The sequence below is a fragment of the Suricata suricatta genome, chromosome 2 (assembly GCF_006229205.1).
Source record: "Suricata suricatta isolate VVHF042 chromosome 2, meerkat_22Aug2017_6uvM2_HiC, whole genome shotgun sequence".
Classification (NCBI taxonomy): Eukaryota; Metazoa; Chordata; class Mammalia; order Carnivora; family Herpestidae; genus Suricata; species Suricata suricatta.
The window spans coordinates 45505178-45523509 of NC_043701.1; the positions used below are offsets into that span (position 1 = coordinate 45505178).

The following is an 18332-nucleotide window of genomic DNA, read 5'->3' on the forward strand; positions in this document are numbered from 1 at the left end:
TGCCCTGGCCCCTCACACAGACAGCCATGACAAAGGGACAGTGTCATGTGACAGGCAGAGCCCACCAGGAACACTGCAGAATCCCACAGCTTTTGTATTTCCTGCAGTGGAGGAACCTACCTCCCAGTGTGAAATTTCCAGAGTGAAAAGTTAGTGTAGAGAGGAATTTCTGGCTTGGCACCAGAGCTTTGTAAATTTTTCATTTCTGATTTGGGACAAATAAGCCCCATTTTCTGGCAGGTTATCAACTTCATATGTCATGATGATGAAAATATAAACAAAGAAGCTATTCTCCATTAAGAGTTTATTATTTACCACTTTTCTCATCTTTTTGTATGCATGAACCTGTTTAATCATTACAACAATGTTTTTAGGTTAATGGTATCATCATTCCCATTTTATAGATGAAGAAACCAAGAAACACAAAGGTTAATAAATTGCCAAGTGCTGCTATCAGGTGGTGGAATCCAGAGAGCCCAAGATCTTAATCATTCCAAAAGTCATAAAGTTTGATAGATGTTAGGAAGCGTGAATTGTTACAGTGAACATACTTTTAGTACTGAAATCAGGACATACAGGGGAGAATATAATAGACTGTCCTAAGATTCAGGGACATATGAGAAGCCCAGAAAATGCAGGCAGCCCAAGGTTGGTGGAGAAGACCTTTTGCGGGGGAAATGAAGAATTTTGAGGAAGTGGGCCCAAAGTGATTCTGCTTCCACATCTTTTGTGGCCCTGGGATGTATTTTAATCTCTCAGAATTTTGGTTACCTAACCTGTAAAAATGGATTGCTATGAGGATTAAGTTGTCTAAATTCTTCATTAAGTATTATCAAAAAAACCAGCTTTTTTTTGTTTCATGGCACATTAGCAAGTTTCTAGATAGGAAGGCCTCAGAAAATCCCATGGGGGGCAGAATCCTTTAGGACTCATGGCCCAGAGGGAAGATTCACAGAAGGAAGAGCTCACTCCTGACACTGACAAAATGCTGCAGTGAACACTGGCTCCCTTTCCCAAACAGAAGCATCTAATTCATTCACTTCAGTATTTGTAATCAAGGCTACTTAGAGCCTGGCCACATACTCCTCTACATCAAAATAATACAGGGCTTCAAACAATATACGGAATCTCGATCTCCACTCCCACCCCTCCTGCCTCAAGGCCCACGCTGGGAGAACTTCCGTCAGGCTAAGAGTGAGAGTTCAGTCACTCTGTGAGGAACACTGTGAGGATGCTTCTGAGTCTTTAGTGTTTTCCAAAATGAAGCTGATAGATCCACCACCTATCTACCCACTCACCCCATGTTTACTAGGCACCTACAATGTTCCAGCCACTGCATTCAGATGCTGGGATACAGGATGACCTCCTTTGACCAAAAGCCATGTTCATCTTAGTGTCAGGTCCACCACTACAAACATGAGGCATCTGAGGACTACAAGATGATGATGAGGATGATGACCCATCTTTCACCTCCCTCTGGAGCAAATTCCCAGGGTTCTCCAAGCCCTCTCTTTTATGGTGCCCCAAACCAGCTTCTCTTGGGATATTGCTTTTATAGAACTGCACTGTATTTGAAGATTAGTTTAGGAAAAATTCACTCGAAAATATTAGGCTTTCCTATTAAGAGACGGCTCTCCATTAATTTAGCTTTTCTTTAAGATATACTGATTTTTAATAAGCTAGATCTAGATTACCAGGTCACTATCTCATGGGTTCTTTTTTTAACAGAGCATAAAGGAAACAAACAATAATAATGAAATAGAAAAGAAACAAAATGAAATTTGGAAAAGCAGAAATTTCCCCTATACCCAGCCTCCTCCTCTAGGGGTCTCCATTCCACCTCTTATTCAGTGGATCAATCAAAATTTAAGGATACTTACTCAAGGCTGTCTGGATATCCTTTTCTCCATTTTTCACTTCTGTCAAAAATCCCTTCAAAAATTTGAGACCTCTAAAACAAAAGAGAGGAAGAAATATTTTCACAGCCCACTATGTTGAATGGGTATGAAGAAATGGCAGATATCAGCTTCTTCTTCAATAATATCTTGGACACAGCAACAGAGAGGTCAAGTAAGTACATGGCAGTCCTTTCTGATTTACTTCCCTGTCATTTCCCTTTAGTTGGTTCTAGACCCTTCTCATCTGATACACGTAAACAGTGGTTTCCAAAATGTGGTCCCAGGACCAGTGGCTTCAGCACCACCTGGGAACTTGCTGGAAATGCTAGTTCTGGGCCTCCACTCGAGGCTTACTGACTGAGTCAGAAAGTCTGAGTTTGGAGTGGAGCAATCCATATTCTTAAGAAAGCCCTCCAGGTGCCTCGGATGCAACCAAAGTTTGTGAACCACTGACTTAGAATCAGTAAGGTCTATCATCCTACAAGATTCTTATCATATATATACTGTTAATATTAACAATGTTCATCATCATCAGAAGGGAGGGGAAAAAAAAAAAAGAGTTGGTGTTCTTTCGATTCATCAGGCCTTCTGGAAAAGGCTACTGGGTTAGGTCCTCCCCCGAGCAGCAGTCTCTGCACGACACTGTTTTTGCCGGCAGCACTTCGCCTGAGCGGGGTTCCAAGCGCCGCCCCATCCCAGCCGTCTCACCTCTTCAGCCACAGGAGGGCTTCTGTGGCTGAGTTCCTAACCTGGGCTACGTCCGCCTCCACTTCGTGCAGCACTATCTTCTGGAGGGTGGTGAACTCCTCCTTGTTGGTTATATACTTCTGATTTACTTTCTGCAGGAAGAGCAGGAAAGCAAGCTAAGACAGAAATGCTGCAGCCATCCAGCAAATCAGTATAATCTTGAGACTCGTAACTTGTGAAGCAGGCCTCCAAGAAATCAAAACAAACTGTCTCTATCACCTTTTTCCTTATGTTTTCAAGGTAATGTGGTATTTTTGAGAGTTGTTTTAAAATTTTTATTTTTTCTTTTATTTTTATTACTTTATTATTACACGTAATATACATAAATATTACATTATAATATATAATATAATAATATTATTATATTTATTTATTTTTAAAAAATTTTTTTTATTTTAAAGGTAGAGCAAGACCAGGGAGAGAGATACAGAGCAAGCAGGAGAGGGGCAGACAGAGAGAGGGAGACAGAGAATCCCAAGCAGGCTCCATACTCTCAGTGCAGAGTCAAATTGGGGCTTGAACCCACCAACCATGAGATCATGACCTGGGCTAAAACCAATAGTCCGACACCTAACCGACTGAGCCACCCAGGCTCCCTGACAGAGAAAGTAAATCTTAAGAAATATATGGTCTCTGTGGAGACAAGCTTGTATATTCACCTTAATATTTCCAACAAGATCCATTTTAACAGGAGCAAACACTGTAGGGCCAAGTTTGTCTAGAAGAAAAGATTGAAAACATCTTTAAAAAAGCAATTATTTCAAGTGGAAAATATTTTTTATAGTGACAAAATTTAGCCTGTTTTTCTCCCCACAACTTCTATTTTTTTGCTTTTAAATCATTTTGCAAACATTTAAGTTTCAAAGGCTTCCAGGATTCTGTCATCACCTTTCTGTATTACACACTGCTCTGAGGTAACTGTGACAAGGGCCTAATTTGTCATGTGAGGCTGACCTCGTATGTTCACAGTGCATACTGTAACCCTTATGGCTGCACTGTCCAATATGGCAGCCACTAGATATGTGGCCACTTAGCACTTGCAGTGTAGCTATTTCAACCTGAAATGCACTGGAAGTGTAAAATACTAGATTTCAAAGATTCAGTATCAAAAAAGAATGCAAAATATCTCATTAACCATTTCTTTATACTGATTACAAGTTAAGATAATATTTTGGATATAGTAGATTATATAAAATATATTAAAATTAGCTTTAAATTCATTTTACTTGTTTTGTTTTACTATTTTAATGTTGTTGCCAGAAAATTTTAAATCATGTATGTGGTTTGGATATTTCTGTAGGACAGGAGCAACTAAAAAAAATAATGGAGGGGTAAAGCTAAAAAGTCAGATGAGAAAAAATAATGAATTCTAAAAAGCACCTAATTGATCAAAAAAAGGCGGGGGGAGGGCAGAGGCAGGAAAAAAGAGAGGTAGCTAAAAAGCTAAGATAGGAAATAAAACAGAAAAAAAAATTAATTAGTTGGCTAGAATTCAAGGAAGGAATAAAAAAGAAACAACGAACAGATAGGACAAATAGAAAATAAACAGCAAGATGACAGAAATAGCAAGACAGTAGACTTAAATTCATCCAAACAATGTAATTCACTATATTAACAAAAGTATAGGAAAAAGGACATAACTTCAGTAAACACTGAAGATGTATTCTATAAAATCAGCTCACTCATGATTATAAAAACTACTCGATACACAAAAGTCAATTGCATCTGAATGCTGTCAATCAACAATTGGAAAATAAAATACTTTTTACAATAGCATCAAAACTCATAAAACTCTAAAATTTATTCCTAACAAAAATGCATAAGGCCTCTATACTAAAAACTATACAAAACATCATGAAAATAAAGACTTAAGTAGAGAGATACAGCATGCTTCCAGATTAGAAGACTCAAAGTTGTTTAAAATGTAAATTTCCTCCTAATTGGTGTACAGATTCAATATGATCTTAAAATCCTTTTGAAAAGCTAAAATTCATATGGACATGCAAAGGACCTAGAATTGCCAAAACAATCTTGAAAAAGAGTAATAAAGTTGGAAGACTTACACCATCTGATTTCAAGCTTTAATATAAAGGTAGAGTAATTAAGATAATACAAGGGTTAGCATAAGCAAAAATAAACAGATCACTGGAACAGAAGAGAGTACAAAAATACTCCTACACCTTAAAGGTCCATTGATTTTCAACAAAGCTGTCAAAATAATGTAAGAGAGAAAATAATGTTTTTACAAGAAATGGTTTTGGAACAGCCAGAAACCCTACCTTATACCATATACAAAAACTAAGTCCGAGATGTATAAATGTAAACATAAAATCAAAAGTAAAGGGTATAAAAAACACAGGAGAATATCTTCATGACCTTGGAAGTAAACAAAGATTTCTTAAGACACCAAAAGTACTAAATATAAAAGAAAGAAAACAGATACATTGGATTTCATGAACGTTAGAATCTGCTCTTCAAAGACATCCTTAAGAAAAGAAATAGGCAAACCACAGTCTGGGGGAAATACTCATAATGCATGTCTACAATGAAATGTTTTTGAGAATATATAATGAATGCTTACAACTCAGTATAAAAACATTAACTGACTTTAAAAAAACCTTTTTTTTTATGTTTATTTATGAGACAGACAGAGCACAAGCGGGGAAGGGGCAGAGAGAGAAGGAAACAGAATCCGAAGCAGGCCCCAGGCTCTAAGCTTTCAGCACAGAACCCGATGTGGGGCTCAAAGTCACAGACAGTGAGATCATGACCTGAGCAGAAGTCAGATGCTTAACCGACTGAGCAACCCACGAGATCTGAACATTAACCAGCTTTAAAAAAAAATGTATTAAAGATATGAAAAGACTTTACAATGAAGGAGATAGCAATGGCCAATAATTATATTAAAAAATGCTCAACATCATTAGTCATCACGGAAGTGTAGAGGTCAAGGGCAGGCCACACCAAGATGGACCACTTTGAGCATGAAGATTATTTTGAGTGAAAAGCAAACAAAACCCAGCAGATTCAGGAAAAATTCTTTACTTTCCCCAAGACTGCCTAAATTTGCATTGGAAAGGAAAGCCTGTCCCAGGAAGAGAGTAATTAGCAGATTCCTCTTTACCTAAGAAACTTATCTGCATAACAGGGCAGCCTTGGTTTTCCAACCATCTCCTCTAACCTTCCTACCAATGTTCCTCTGTTTTGTATCCCATCCCCAGACCGTTGCCCCTTTCCTTAGGTCAGGACGTCATGTAAGTCTCATGCTGTCTTTGAAATTTCAAGTCTGTGTGGATTCTCCATATGTATGGAATTACATTTGATTTTCTCCAGTTACTCTGTCTCATATCAATCTGATTTTTGGACCAGCTAGAAGGATGCTGAAGGACAGAAAATTTCATCCTCCCCAACACAAGTTAAAGCCACTGGTATATCACTAAACACTCAACGGAAAAGCCAGAACCAAAAACTCCCAACACCATCAAGTTGTTTGTGAAGATGGGAAGCAACCAGAATACTCCTACATTGCTCTTGGAAGTGTATAATTGTGCAATCACTTTTTATAAAGTTAAACAAATGAACCCAACGCATCAGCAATTCTACTCCTTGGTACTGACTCAAGATATGAACAAATATGCTCACAGACACAATATTCAGAGTGATTTCACTTATAATAGCCCCAAACAAGAAACTACGCAAATGTCCATCAATAGAAGAATGAATAAAAAAACTGTGGTATATTCATTTAATAGTATACAATCCAGCAATAAAAAGGAATGAACTACTGATACATGTAACAATAAAGATGAAAACATAATACAGAGGAAAAAAAAAAACAGACTCAAAAGAGTAGATAATACGATTCCTCTTACATGAGGTTTTAGAAAAGACGAGCAGAACTAATCTATGGTGACAGAAATGAATAAAACGGTTGCCTTGGGCTGATGAAGACATTCCAGTCTTGATCGGGATATGGATTATACAGGGATAGGTATGTTTGTTAAAAATCACTGAATCATAACACGTAAGTTCTACTTAAGTTCTATCTCAATTGCAAAAAAGATACATAAAATTTCAAAAAATGAATTAAAAAGATGCATTGCTAAGTAGGTCATGAAGCAAATTCCAACATGTTAGTGATTCCTGGTTCTACCGGCTCTATATAAAGAGTAAATGTAATTTGGACTTAAATTTATATATACAATTTTTAAGTTCTTGAAAAAAAATGTTTTAACTGGTAAAATTTTTTTCATTGTACCAATGGATTTAAAGATCTGTTCCTCAACTACTTCCACTCTTGCTTTTAAAAATGATTTTTGGAACACAAAATTCCTTTTTTTCCTTACACTTTCTCTGTGGTCAATGTTTGATCATAAGTAGGAATAAAATGGAAATGTGTAATAATGCTCAAGACAGTACTGTTTCAACTGTATGTGGCTGGTGACATGCAGAGACAGCTAAGAAGGTTCACTTCATTGTACATACAGTTCAGGACATTTCTACTGTAAAACAGCAGCAGTGAGACAGATTCCAAGACTAATGAATTCATGACAAATGCAGTAACCTTACCTAATACTGGAACCACAGCATAGCATGATGCCAAGAATGCTTCTGTGGGAATGCCACTGTCTTCCAGAAGTTCAATGTCACTAAAGCTAAACAATTTGGTGGCAGTGGAGGAAAGATTGAAAATAGAACATTAGCATTCTCTGCAATTCAGAGGTAGCCATGAAAACAGCTGCCCCTCTATAGGGCAAGTCATTTGGCTTGATTTCAGTGACTGTTTTTCTGCTATAAAATGCTTCAATAAAAGCATTTTCCAAAACCAGTCTACGAAAGCAAGTAAAATTTGTTCACAGAGTTAGTCTCACAATCCAACTTCTTACCCACTCAGACAGGGTAAGGGGAAAAGCACATCCATGGGAGACCATCTCCTCTATTCTGTTACAGTATGCCATCACCAGGACTGATTTTCCAGAAGGAAGGCTGGTGTTCAACTGTCAGCGATCTTAGGAAGTACGGAATACCTGGTATTCATGGTACTAAAGAAAGTCGGGATAACTTCTTGGCCTTCTTCCCAGGGCGATTCTGGAGAGCTACTTGAGGAGTCTGATCCAGGCTGTGCCAAGCTGCTGGCATGGTTTTCCAGGCTGTTCCCTCCTTCCTTCATGATCTCACCTTGGACTGCAAACAGGAAATACTGATTACTAGCCTATTATTTATTTATTATAAAAATTAACATACATTCATTGTTGAATATTTCTGAGACACAGAAAAATATACAGAAATAAAAATTAGTGAAATACTACACACACACACACACACACACACACACACACGCATGAACAAACATGGGTTTAAATACATGTAGGTTTGTAAACTGTTTTCACTCAACAGTTTATCATGAATATTTTCATTATCATTCAATCATTTTAAAATACCACTTTAATGACCATATAATGCTGCATCAAGCTCACGCGGAGGGCACTTAGGTGGCTTCTAAAATTTCACTTATTATAAATACGGTTGATCCTCATTATTAGTGTATTCTGTATTTGTGAATTTGTCTTCTTGCTAAAGTTTATTGGTGATCCTAAAACCAATGCTTGTGGCACTTTTGCAGTCATTTGTAGACATGTGTACGGTGGTGAAAAATTTGAGGTGCCTGATATACACGTTCCCTGCTGAGATCAACCAAGGTGACAATCTGCCTTCTTGCTTCATTTCTCACACCATACACGAGTGTGTTTATATGGGGTCACGCTCTGCAAGGACCCCCAAGTGCAGTGCTGTCTAGTGTTCCTAAGTGTAGGAGCGCTGTAATGGGCCTGACGGAGAACATACATGTGTCAGGTGAGCTCCATTCAGCCATGAATGAAGTACTGCCATTATACTGTTGGCCATGGGTTCAATGTTAATGAATCGACAATACATATTAAGTAAGGTATCTTTAAACAGAAACACATAAAACGAGGCTATACACATTGACCAAAATGTGAACAGACGTTTGCAGGAACCTAACTTTGTATTTCCCCTGGAGCAATGATTCGGTATTTATTAATTCAGTGTCTGCAGTGACTTTATAATGTCATAAAGAACATTGTAATGTCATAAAGAACATCCCTGTCCACAGATATCTGTCCTTAAACTTGACTATCCCTGAAGACAAATTTCTAGAAGTAAAATTATTGGGTGAAATAAATTACAGTAGTGCTTCCATAGAAACTCTCCTGTCTTTATTATTTATTTAGTCAAGGGATAAGACATCAGCAATGTGTGGATGACTATGAAATTATCAGATTATTAGCTATGAAAATGCACCTTCTCTGTCCCCAACTCATCTGGAAAAAACAAGGTCTTTTTTATTTCAGGGGAGATATACAAAAAACTTATTTAAAATTTTATTTTCAAAATATTTATTAAACACTTACAACACAATTAAAAGCTCTAATACAGCTGTGTTGGACTGATCTGAAGTTGGTTTAGTGGTCAGAGCCAAGGGAATCGGCAAATTTGAAAGGGCAGCATAACTACAAGCTGTGACTGAAGTGTGGGACTCTGGCCTGATGGACACAGAGAGGGCTGGGTGAGAACATGCTGGTGGCTGGGGATGGTGATACCCCCAGGCCTTCCCAGCAGCCAGGAGGACAGCAACCTGAACTGCTGGAACTTTACACTCTGTTAAGTCTGACATCACAGCTAAAGTTCAAAGGATCTTGAGATTTAGGGTAGAGGACCAGTGAAATACTCATCTTCTCTAAAGTCAGCACAGCCAGCTGCTGCTCACTGCAGCCCACGAACATCACAGATAAGAACAGTGAGAGGGAAAATTCTCTTCGTTCTGCCTTTTCAACCCTGGGTCAGATGGGACAGCACAGCATTGTCCAGTGACCTGTGTTACCCAGCTAAGGTCTGCCTTCCGCTCTCCTAGCACACTGTCTTGAGGCCAAGATAAAGAATCAAACTCCTGAGATCCTACTGTTCAATGGTTTGCTTCAGACTTTACTTCTGTTTTCACCTGTCATATTTTCATCTGTATTTTCTTCACTCGATATGCTGCAATCTCTCTCTGCAGGTTTCAAACATAAGGAGCTCTTATTTTTCATTAGGATTTCTTCATCATCATTTATTTCCATATGTAAAGATCCATTTTCACAATTGTTTAACTCCATTTGCCTGAAAAATTTTTATAAGGAAAAAAGCCACAAAGTCCAATTATTTGGTCTTAAATAGACTGCCCAGGTTGATCTCCTTTTAAAAACAAAAAGAGAAAGGGTTCACAAGCAACAACTACTTTTAACAGTGAGAAGAAACCACTATTGTTAAATCAGCCTCCTGCCTCTGAGGCAGGCATGTGCCCGTGATGGGGAACAGGCCTGTCTGCCAACTGGAGGTCTGAAATCAAAGAGCCACTCCTGGCTTCTCAGGGGCCCTCAGTTGATTCACACTTCCTGCTCCCCAAGAGCGGCAGGAAACAGTCATTGACAGCTCTTTGGTTTTTAATCCGTTTTCTACATGGACACGTTTAACAGTTTACTAGCTCTTCTCAGCTTCTCCCTGGGAAGTTTTTTCTCTCTCTTGAGCTCTCAAAATCAGTGGCCACTCATATGCGTTTGCCTAGCAGTTAGCTGTGGACCTATGTGCTGTGGTCAGGGGAGAATACTCCCTAAAAAGTTATGTCTGACAGAAAAAAAAACCAGAACACAGGGTACATCCTGAGGATCGGTTGCTCTCTAGGGGTAACAGGAAAGGTATTTAACATGGAAGTGGAAGAGCTGATTCTGTTAAAGGGCCAACCATATCATCTTACGGTAAGTGACTGAATCTAGCCAAATAAGAACAAAGTTATTTCCCTCTAATAAAAACAAAGAGAAAGGGTCCAAGCTATATGGTAATTCCAGGAAAAGTACTTATTTTCTAAAGAAATGCTGGATTTCAACTTAGCAATTAAAAATGTAGGAGTATATTAAGGAAATGTCACACACAAAAAATCTACAAAGATATTCTTGGTAAAAATATCTAGAATGAGAAAAAAAAAATGTTAACCAAATTGGAATGATCCTTGTACTAAAGCAAATAATACTATACAAAGATGAATTGTTAAATAGTAATTTGAAGGGATAAACATATGGATGGAGTAAGTCAAAATACAAGAATGCTTATATAAAGTAATAACTGAATAAAGACCCCAAATAATAAGAATACAACTATGGAAATGCGTACTTTCTTTCTAAAATTGAAGGAGCAGTTAGAGGAATAGTTTAGATTTTTATATTAAGTTTTTTATTCAACCTGTAAAGCTACCTAAGATTTTTACTTTTAAATAACACAAAATCATACTGTCTTTTCTGGATAAAAGCACACTGAAGTCAATGGCTGGCTCCTCCACGAGACAGGCAGCTCCAGCCCTCGGCACATTAGAGAGATGAAAAGTTACAACCTGTGGAGGGCAGATTCCTCCACAGATGAGGGAAAATGCAAACATCTTCCAGGGGAGTCAGTGCTGAGTGAAAGTGAAAGATCTGATACTGTTTCTTTCTGGTACCACCCCAAATCATGAGCAAAATATTTTTAGTTTTTTAAAACAAACAATAAAAAATTATTTTTTATTTTCAGGAAGAAGAAAACACCAAGAGTTACTGTACCTTTCCAGTGAATTATGAATCGGTATAATAGGATGTTTCATCTTTAAAAGAAGAAAAAAAAAACCTTCATGTTAAACTTCCAACAGAGCATATTCAGAGTCTTATCACATATAAAAGTGGTAAATATGACCATAACATAACTGCTTTACTCAACAGGAACAATCTTAGATTGTTCCCAAAAGGGAGTCATTGATCTCAACCAGTCCTTTGTATTTTTTCAAATAAATGTACCCAAATTTCTAAGGAAAAGGAAGATAGGTCTTTTGAAGGATCTAATTACCATAGCCAAACTTCTGTGGTTGGCTTTCTCATAATTAAGATTATGATGCAGCAGTTTCTAATACTAAAAGTATAAACAGTATGGAGGTTCCTACCCTTAAGGTAATTTCAATACAAGGTAATTTCAGTACAGAGTAATGTTAAAATAGGGGGATGCACAGAGGAGGAGCTCCTAGCCCAATTTAGGGATTCAGGGAAGGAGAGATTAAATCTTGAAGGATGAGGAAGTGCTAACCAGGGAAAGATAAATGAGAAAGAACAGCATTCTTCACACTGGGAAATGGTACAAAGGTGTCAGGGGGGATATATGTTGTTAGTATGTTCAGCCAGCTAATGACAAAGAAGCTGGAAGTGTGGGAAGGGGTCAAGAAGTTCTGACTTTAACCTTTGGCAAGGAGGATGGCATGAAGTGGTTGAGGGTAAAGTGGTCCAGTTTACACTGCATGAATGGAAATACCATCGACTGCCTGGAAGGTCAGGCTGAAGGCAACTAGTTAGAAGGCAAGCACCAATCTTGGCAAGATTCACTGGACAAGGAGGCTTGAAAAGAGGCTAGCTACATTAGAGACAGGCTTAGGTGGTAACTGTGAAAAATAAATGGATATGGGGACTGAGGACCGAAATATGTAACTGAATATAAAGGGAAGTCTACTAAAAAAATGTCTTTCTCAGTCACTAAAGGGAGATGGGTAACATTGTTCACTGTATCACTTCTTAACTTTCCCTCATGCCCTCCTGCAGCCAACCTGAGCTGGCCTTTACCTTGTTGGACTTGAGCATGGCCAGCTGCGGTGAACCTGGTGGAGTGCGATAGAGCAGTTCGGAGGTGAAGGCTGCGTTTGCAATCTGCATGCATTCTTCCAAAGTCTTCAGAAAAGTATTGCAGGTTGATTTCAGCAGAGTTCCCACATCAATTCCTTCCTAGGAAACAATGAGAGTGGAAGACTCCTTTACCTCGCCAGAAAAGAAAGAGCCCAACTGTGGAATGAATGCCGTTAAGAGGTTTTTATCTACAACATAGTAATATTATACCACCTACTTTGCTAGACAAATATGTACATCAATTCCAAAAGAAAAATAAGGAGTCCATTTTATCTACTAACCATAGACAAGCCTGATCCTCAATCTGACCCTTCACACTCACACCCGTGCTCCAGATGAAGGCAACAACTTCCTTCAGTTCAATAGTATTGGAGCTAGCACTGTCCCAGGTGCTGGGCACAGAGCCCTCAGGGAGTCTCCAGTCTTATGGAAGGGGGTGGAAGGCATGAAACGGAAGCACACAGACTAAAGATCAGTGTAAGCGATGGAGAAATGTCTCCCACTGTCTGAGTAAAAGTGAGGTTCTAGAATAGAAGCATTAGAGACCATAAATCATTCATTGTTTGCTTTCAAATGGGGTTTTTGGCTTTCAGTACAGATGAGTTTGAGGTTTTAGCAACTGAAATTCTTTTCAACATTTTTTTCCCCAGTTATTTTACTTGCTCAGGGTGTTTTTCTCTGAATATTGGTATTAGTAAGTTGTTCAGGAAAAGTGAGGCCATACCCTGACTATAGAGAGTATAGTAAACACATCTTAGTGGTATAAAAGAAACTAGATTGGGCCCAAGATGGAGTCACTCATGCTAAGCCTCACATTAGTGAGCCAAAAACTTCAGTTTCTATGCCTGGTTGTCCTAGACAAGGCAGGCCTAGGGTCAACCAATCAGCACAAGTTACCTGATCCAGCTCCAAAATGTCCCTTTGCTCCACATGAGGAAAGTAACCCTGCTTTAACCAATCAGCAAATGCCCAGTAGAACTTCCTTGTTCCTGATCACTTTGGTCTAGAAAAATCTCTAGCCTTGTACAGCTTTTCAGAACTCCTTTCTATCTGCTAGTTGGGATGCTGCCCGATTCATGAGCTGCTAAATAAAGCCAATAAGATTTTAAAAATTGACTCAGTTGAATTTTTCTCTTTAAGAATGGCCCCTATATTTCCTTCAATTTTGTATTTCTAACAAGCTAGCAGGTGATGTTACTGGTTGTGGACCCCTGGGATTCTGACATTGATTATGATGCATGGGTTTTCTCATACCACCAAGTGAATCTCTGACAGCAGTTGGGTGTCTACAATTTAACTAAATTGTGACACTATCGACGTGAAGACAAGTGTCAGATTTCACAGGTTAAGGACTCAGTCCCACAGGGCTGCTCCCCACCCCTCACTTCAGACTCCAATGTCAAGTCCAGCTTGTCACCTGTGCTTCTGACTGACCTGCTACAGACTGGAGTTTCCACCTCCTCCTTTCAGTTGATTCATTTGCTAGAGCTGCTTACAGATCTCAGAGAACATTTTACTCACTGGATTGCCAGTTTATTGGAAAAGGATACAACCCAGAAACATGCATAGGACAAGGCACCTGGGCACAGGCTCAGAACTTCCAAGCTCTCTAATCACTTTCCCTGAATTTTCATGTGTTCACCAATGTAGGGGCTCTCTGGGCCCTGTTCTTTGGGCTATGGAAACTTCATTCATAGACATACCAATGGAATCCTTGGCCACTTGAGATTAAACTCAATATTCAGCCCCTCTTCCTTCCCGGGAGATGAGGCTGGGGGTAGGTGAGTGGGTCTGAACCCTCTTATATGGTTGGGTCCTACGTCAAGCAGCCCTCTGGCTTAGGCATTTTCCAAAAGTCACCTCATTAACATAACAAAAGACGACTTAATCATTCTCATCACAGGAAATTTCAAGGGTTTTAGGATCTCTGCCGAATACATACTTCTTATGAAGACCAAATATATACTTCTTATAAATTGCAATATCACAACCAGTTTCATGAGTAAGTTCCAAACGCACCCTTGAATTAAAAATTGCTATGTTCACATTTTCCCTTCCCTTTAGACCAGGGCTTCCCTACCTTGGCATGACTGACTTGAGGGGCTGGCTCATCTGTGGAGTGGGGGAAGAAGGTGGGGGAGCTCTCCTGCTCACCACAGGATGTTAAGCAGTACCCCGGCCTCTATGCAGTAGATGCCAATAGCACTCCTTCAGTTGTGACAACCAAAAATGTCTCCTGACGTCCCAAGAGCAGGACTGAAATGTTCTTTTGGTATCCCTCTCCTCCCCTCCCCCAGCACAGCATCTGGTACACAACAGGAAGTTGCTGAATGAAGAGCAGAACCCAAAAGGAAGTGAATGAAAATTAGTTAAATCACCCTTATTGAGAAAAACTGAAGCACACATACCACTAGTAGCATAATGGTTTTACTAAAACCATTAATTAGTATCTGCAGGTTCTTCATTTTGTAGGCATTGTTATTCAGAACAGAGACCCTCTGTGGGTAGCGTGAGCCATTCAGTACACAACAGCAGACAGATCTTTTAATATATTTTTAGGATGAATGAATCACAGCTTTATTAATAAACATTAAGAAAAATCACAATCCTTACTGACAATGGACAGAGGAAAAAGCTGTGCCTCCATCTTTGAAAGCACTGGTCTATATTAAAGCACAATTACTATTTCACCAATAAAATCCTGTTATGGGGTACCTGGCTGGCTTAGTCCGCAGAGCATGCAACTCTTGATCTCTGGGTCGTGAGTTCAAGCCCCATGTTGGGAATAGTTGCATATGCTATATGCAAAATAATAAAATATAAAATAAAAAATAAAATAAAATCTTGTTAGTCTCATCAAAGGTGACAGATACACATTACTGGAAAACATGATGCTGGCATGTTAACAGCCACCCCTATAGAAGTAGCTGTGCTGGACAGGAGAGGCTGTATTTTAAAAAGTTATGCAAATGGGGAGCAGCAGGTTTTAGTACACCAGCACTAATGTGAAAGGTTCCTAACAGTATCAACTAATCCTGAATTCATTCTGTGAAGGAAAACTATATGCTTCCATATGCTGAAATGCACGCATTTCTTCTCTGTTGAATTTTGTTACTTTTTTCCTCTGAAAAATGGTAAATTCCAACATAGTCAGGGATGGTGTGAGAGTTAAGCGTTACCAGTAAGCACCATCTGGCACTACTTTTCACGTGGCTAAGACAAGTAATATTTTACCTCAGAATTGGACACACCAGTTGTGGTCACTTCTTTTGTTTTATCTACTTGCTGAACAAGGAGGTCACAGTAGAGTCTTAGTTCCGACATTTTGGTTTTCAAGTTTTCAGTGTTTTCAGCAAACTCTAAATAACAAAACGATGATAATGTAATTACCAGGATGAATAAACAATGTATAGTTAGCATACCATTGAGTGGAATACAGAACTGATATCTAAAGTCAGATGTTTATGGCATGGGTTATAGATGGGGTGTATGTGAAGATATGGGGGCAAGAGAAACAGAAAAAAGATTTCTGGTCTTCTGTAATCTGTATTATTTGCTGGGCCAATGTACTAGTGAATGATCACCGGTACAGGAAGAAAGACACGTCATACTTTTTATCCCTTCATGTCACAAATGAAGGCAGAGTCAAGGGTTCAGAGTTTTGGTGTCATGTGCTATACAGTTTTTCCTATCTGCAAAATGGGGTCATAGCTATCTACCTGCTAACAGTGCTCAAAACTGGGAAGCTGTTCTGTTACGTGCAATTACCACTAATAAGATGGCTTGTTAATTCGCAGAACTGGTTCAGCATGCCACTCGTCAAGGCTAATGGCACCCTCTGTGCACCTGCTGCACCTTCATTAGCACAGCGCTCCAGCTGCTCTGGCGCTGAGGGCTCAGCTAGTCATTATCACCTCTGTATTTGGTCCCATGAAAAAGCTGCATGTTACAACCGGATCTGAGTCAAAGCTGACAGTGTACAGAATTTGCTCCTGACGTAGCACTGATAAAACAGCCAAGGAAGAGGCCATTTTACTGTGTGTACTTGAAGAGTAAAGTACATCCGCCACGATACCCCCCCCCCCCGCCCCGGTCTCCTGCCAATCTCTTTAGGTGTGTATACATGGGTAGGGGGCTGGGAAGGCGGTGGTTAGGGCTCAGGCAGTAAGCCCTGGCACTCTTCCCACAGTCCACGTAGAAAGCTGTGCCATGTTTCTCAGGAGACCTAATGATGTCCAGTTAATGAGCATTAAGCAGCACAACCTGACAACTGAATATCTACCACCCCAGGGAAAGGGGTGGGGGCAGTGGAGTGGAGTCCTACTGCAGAAAGCCCCTGATCCAAGGCTCAGCTATTCTTTACCAAAGGTCAACTCTGTGCCAGACTGGGTACTAGGCAGTTTCATGTAATTATGAAGTCTATGGCAATCCTTCTAATGAAGGTTTTTACGTCTTTTTAAACTATGAGGAAGCTGAGAATCAGAGAGATTAAGTGACCTATGCCCAAGGTCAAAAGCCAGTATCTACAAAGCCATGATTTGAATCCAGTTGTATCTGGCTCCAAAGCCTGTACTCTATTATAAAATGCTAAGGGAGAGGAGTTAGATGCAGACTATGATTTAAATTCCACAGGCACATGGCGTTTGCAAGATACAAAAAGCTGGCTAGGTGGTCAGAGGCAAGATACAAATATGGGAACCCAGAGATGCCAGTGGGTGATTCCTCAAGTTCCCAGACTACAGGACAATCAATACTTGCCTTTTTCCTTCTGGGTCCTGCTGTCTGTCAGGCAAGCCTTGGCTGACCCCAGGGCTACCAGCCACCGCTGTCTCTCAGCCACACTTCTGGCCTTCAGGTAGAAATATTGCTCCCCAGGGATTATCAGGTCCATGCGTGTGTTATCTACAGAGTGAACTGGGAGCAAGGCAGAGGGAGGTCAGAAACTTAGAAGAGCTGCCTGGTGGCTCAGTCAGTTAAGCATCTGACTTCGGTTCAGGTCATGATCTTGCTGCTTGTGGGTTCAAGCCCTGTGTCAGGCTCTGTGCAGACAGCTCAGAGCCTGGAACCTGCTTCAGATTCTGTGTCCCTCTCTTACTCTGCCCCTCTCCCGCTCATGCTTTGTCTGTCTCTCTCTCTCAAGAATAAACAAACATTTAAAAAAATTAAAGATAGAAGAAACTTAGAAGAGCTCTAGCTGGTACCCTACACCACCCAAATTCTTGAGCTCAACTGGTGCTGGCCATTAAAGGCTTCTTCCATGGGAGGATGCCAGCCTTACCACCTACCCTAGTTTATTTCTCTCTTCCTAGATGCCTCTGCTGATGAAAAGGAAAAACACTGGCTGGCTCCAAGGTATCGCCAAGACTGAACAAGAAGCACTCAATTCTTCTTATCAGAATAGAGATGGCATCTCTCTTTTGTGTGTGTAAAGTGTGCTGCTCTGAGGCTTGCATGCCAGTGAGGGTGTGCCTCTGTATCCTCTTGTATTTATTGGAAAGCAATTAAGAACACACTATTTTTCCTTTTCTGCTGTCCTTCACAAGTTAAATCAAAAGTGTGAGAATTGCCTTGGAGACCTTCAGGAGAAGAAATAAGCAAACCACACTCTCCTTCACCCCTACCACATCCCCAAAGTATCTTAATCTGTTTTGGAGCCTCATCTTCTCAGCATGTCTCAAGATGTTCCCAAACCAAGAAGGAAAGGCCATTTGCAAGTCTTCATGCGTTTGCTTATTTTAAGTAATGGGGTGGTGGTGAGAAGGTACGTGTGTGTGTGTGTGTGTGTGTGTGTGTGTGTGTGTCCTGATTTAACAAGAAGTGTTTGATGCTGCAGTAAAAAGACTTACATAAACTTTGCAAATAGTCCCTGGCTTCAGGTGAGCAAGTGAATAAAGGGTGAGCCCTAGATGTGTGGTGAAGTGCACTGCTCTCATTTATTTTG

The 18332-nt window shown here is 39.8% G+C and overlaps 1 protein-coding gene across 3 annotated transcripts in view; it reads right to left on the reverse strand.

Annotated features, from left to right (window-relative positions):
- Positions 1 to 18332, reverse strand: part of PLEKHA8 (pleckstrin homology domain containing A8) — a 56373-nt gene that overhangs the window by 13537 nt on the left and 24504 nt on the right. For 2 of the 3 annotated variants that reach the window (XM_029925695.1, XM_029925704.1), the window contains 10 exons: positions 17150 to 17305; positions 15626 to 15750; positions 12332 to 12490; positions 11291 to 11331; positions 9664 to 9821; positions 7673 to 7829; positions 7215 to 7300; positions 3305 to 3363; positions 2607 to 2737; positions 1881 to 1951 (listed from right to left, as the gene is read on the reverse strand). In XM_029925695.1, the coding sequence (XP_029781555.1) occupies positions 1881 to 1951; positions 2607 to 2737; positions 3305 to 3363; positions 7215 to 7300; positions 7673 to 7829; positions 9664 to 9821; positions 11291 to 11331; positions 12332 to 12490; positions 15626 to 15750; positions 17150 to 17305 (1143 nt within the window). Of the gene's footprint in view, positions 1 to 1880; positions 1952 to 2606; positions 2738 to 3304; positions 3364 to 7214; positions 7301 to 7672; positions 7830 to 9663; positions 9822 to 11290; positions 11332 to 12331; positions 12491 to 13288; positions 13369 to 15625; positions 15751 to 17149; positions 17306 to 18332 lie in introns of those variants that run through there. The other variant, XM_029925714.1, reaches the window with a different exon arrangement.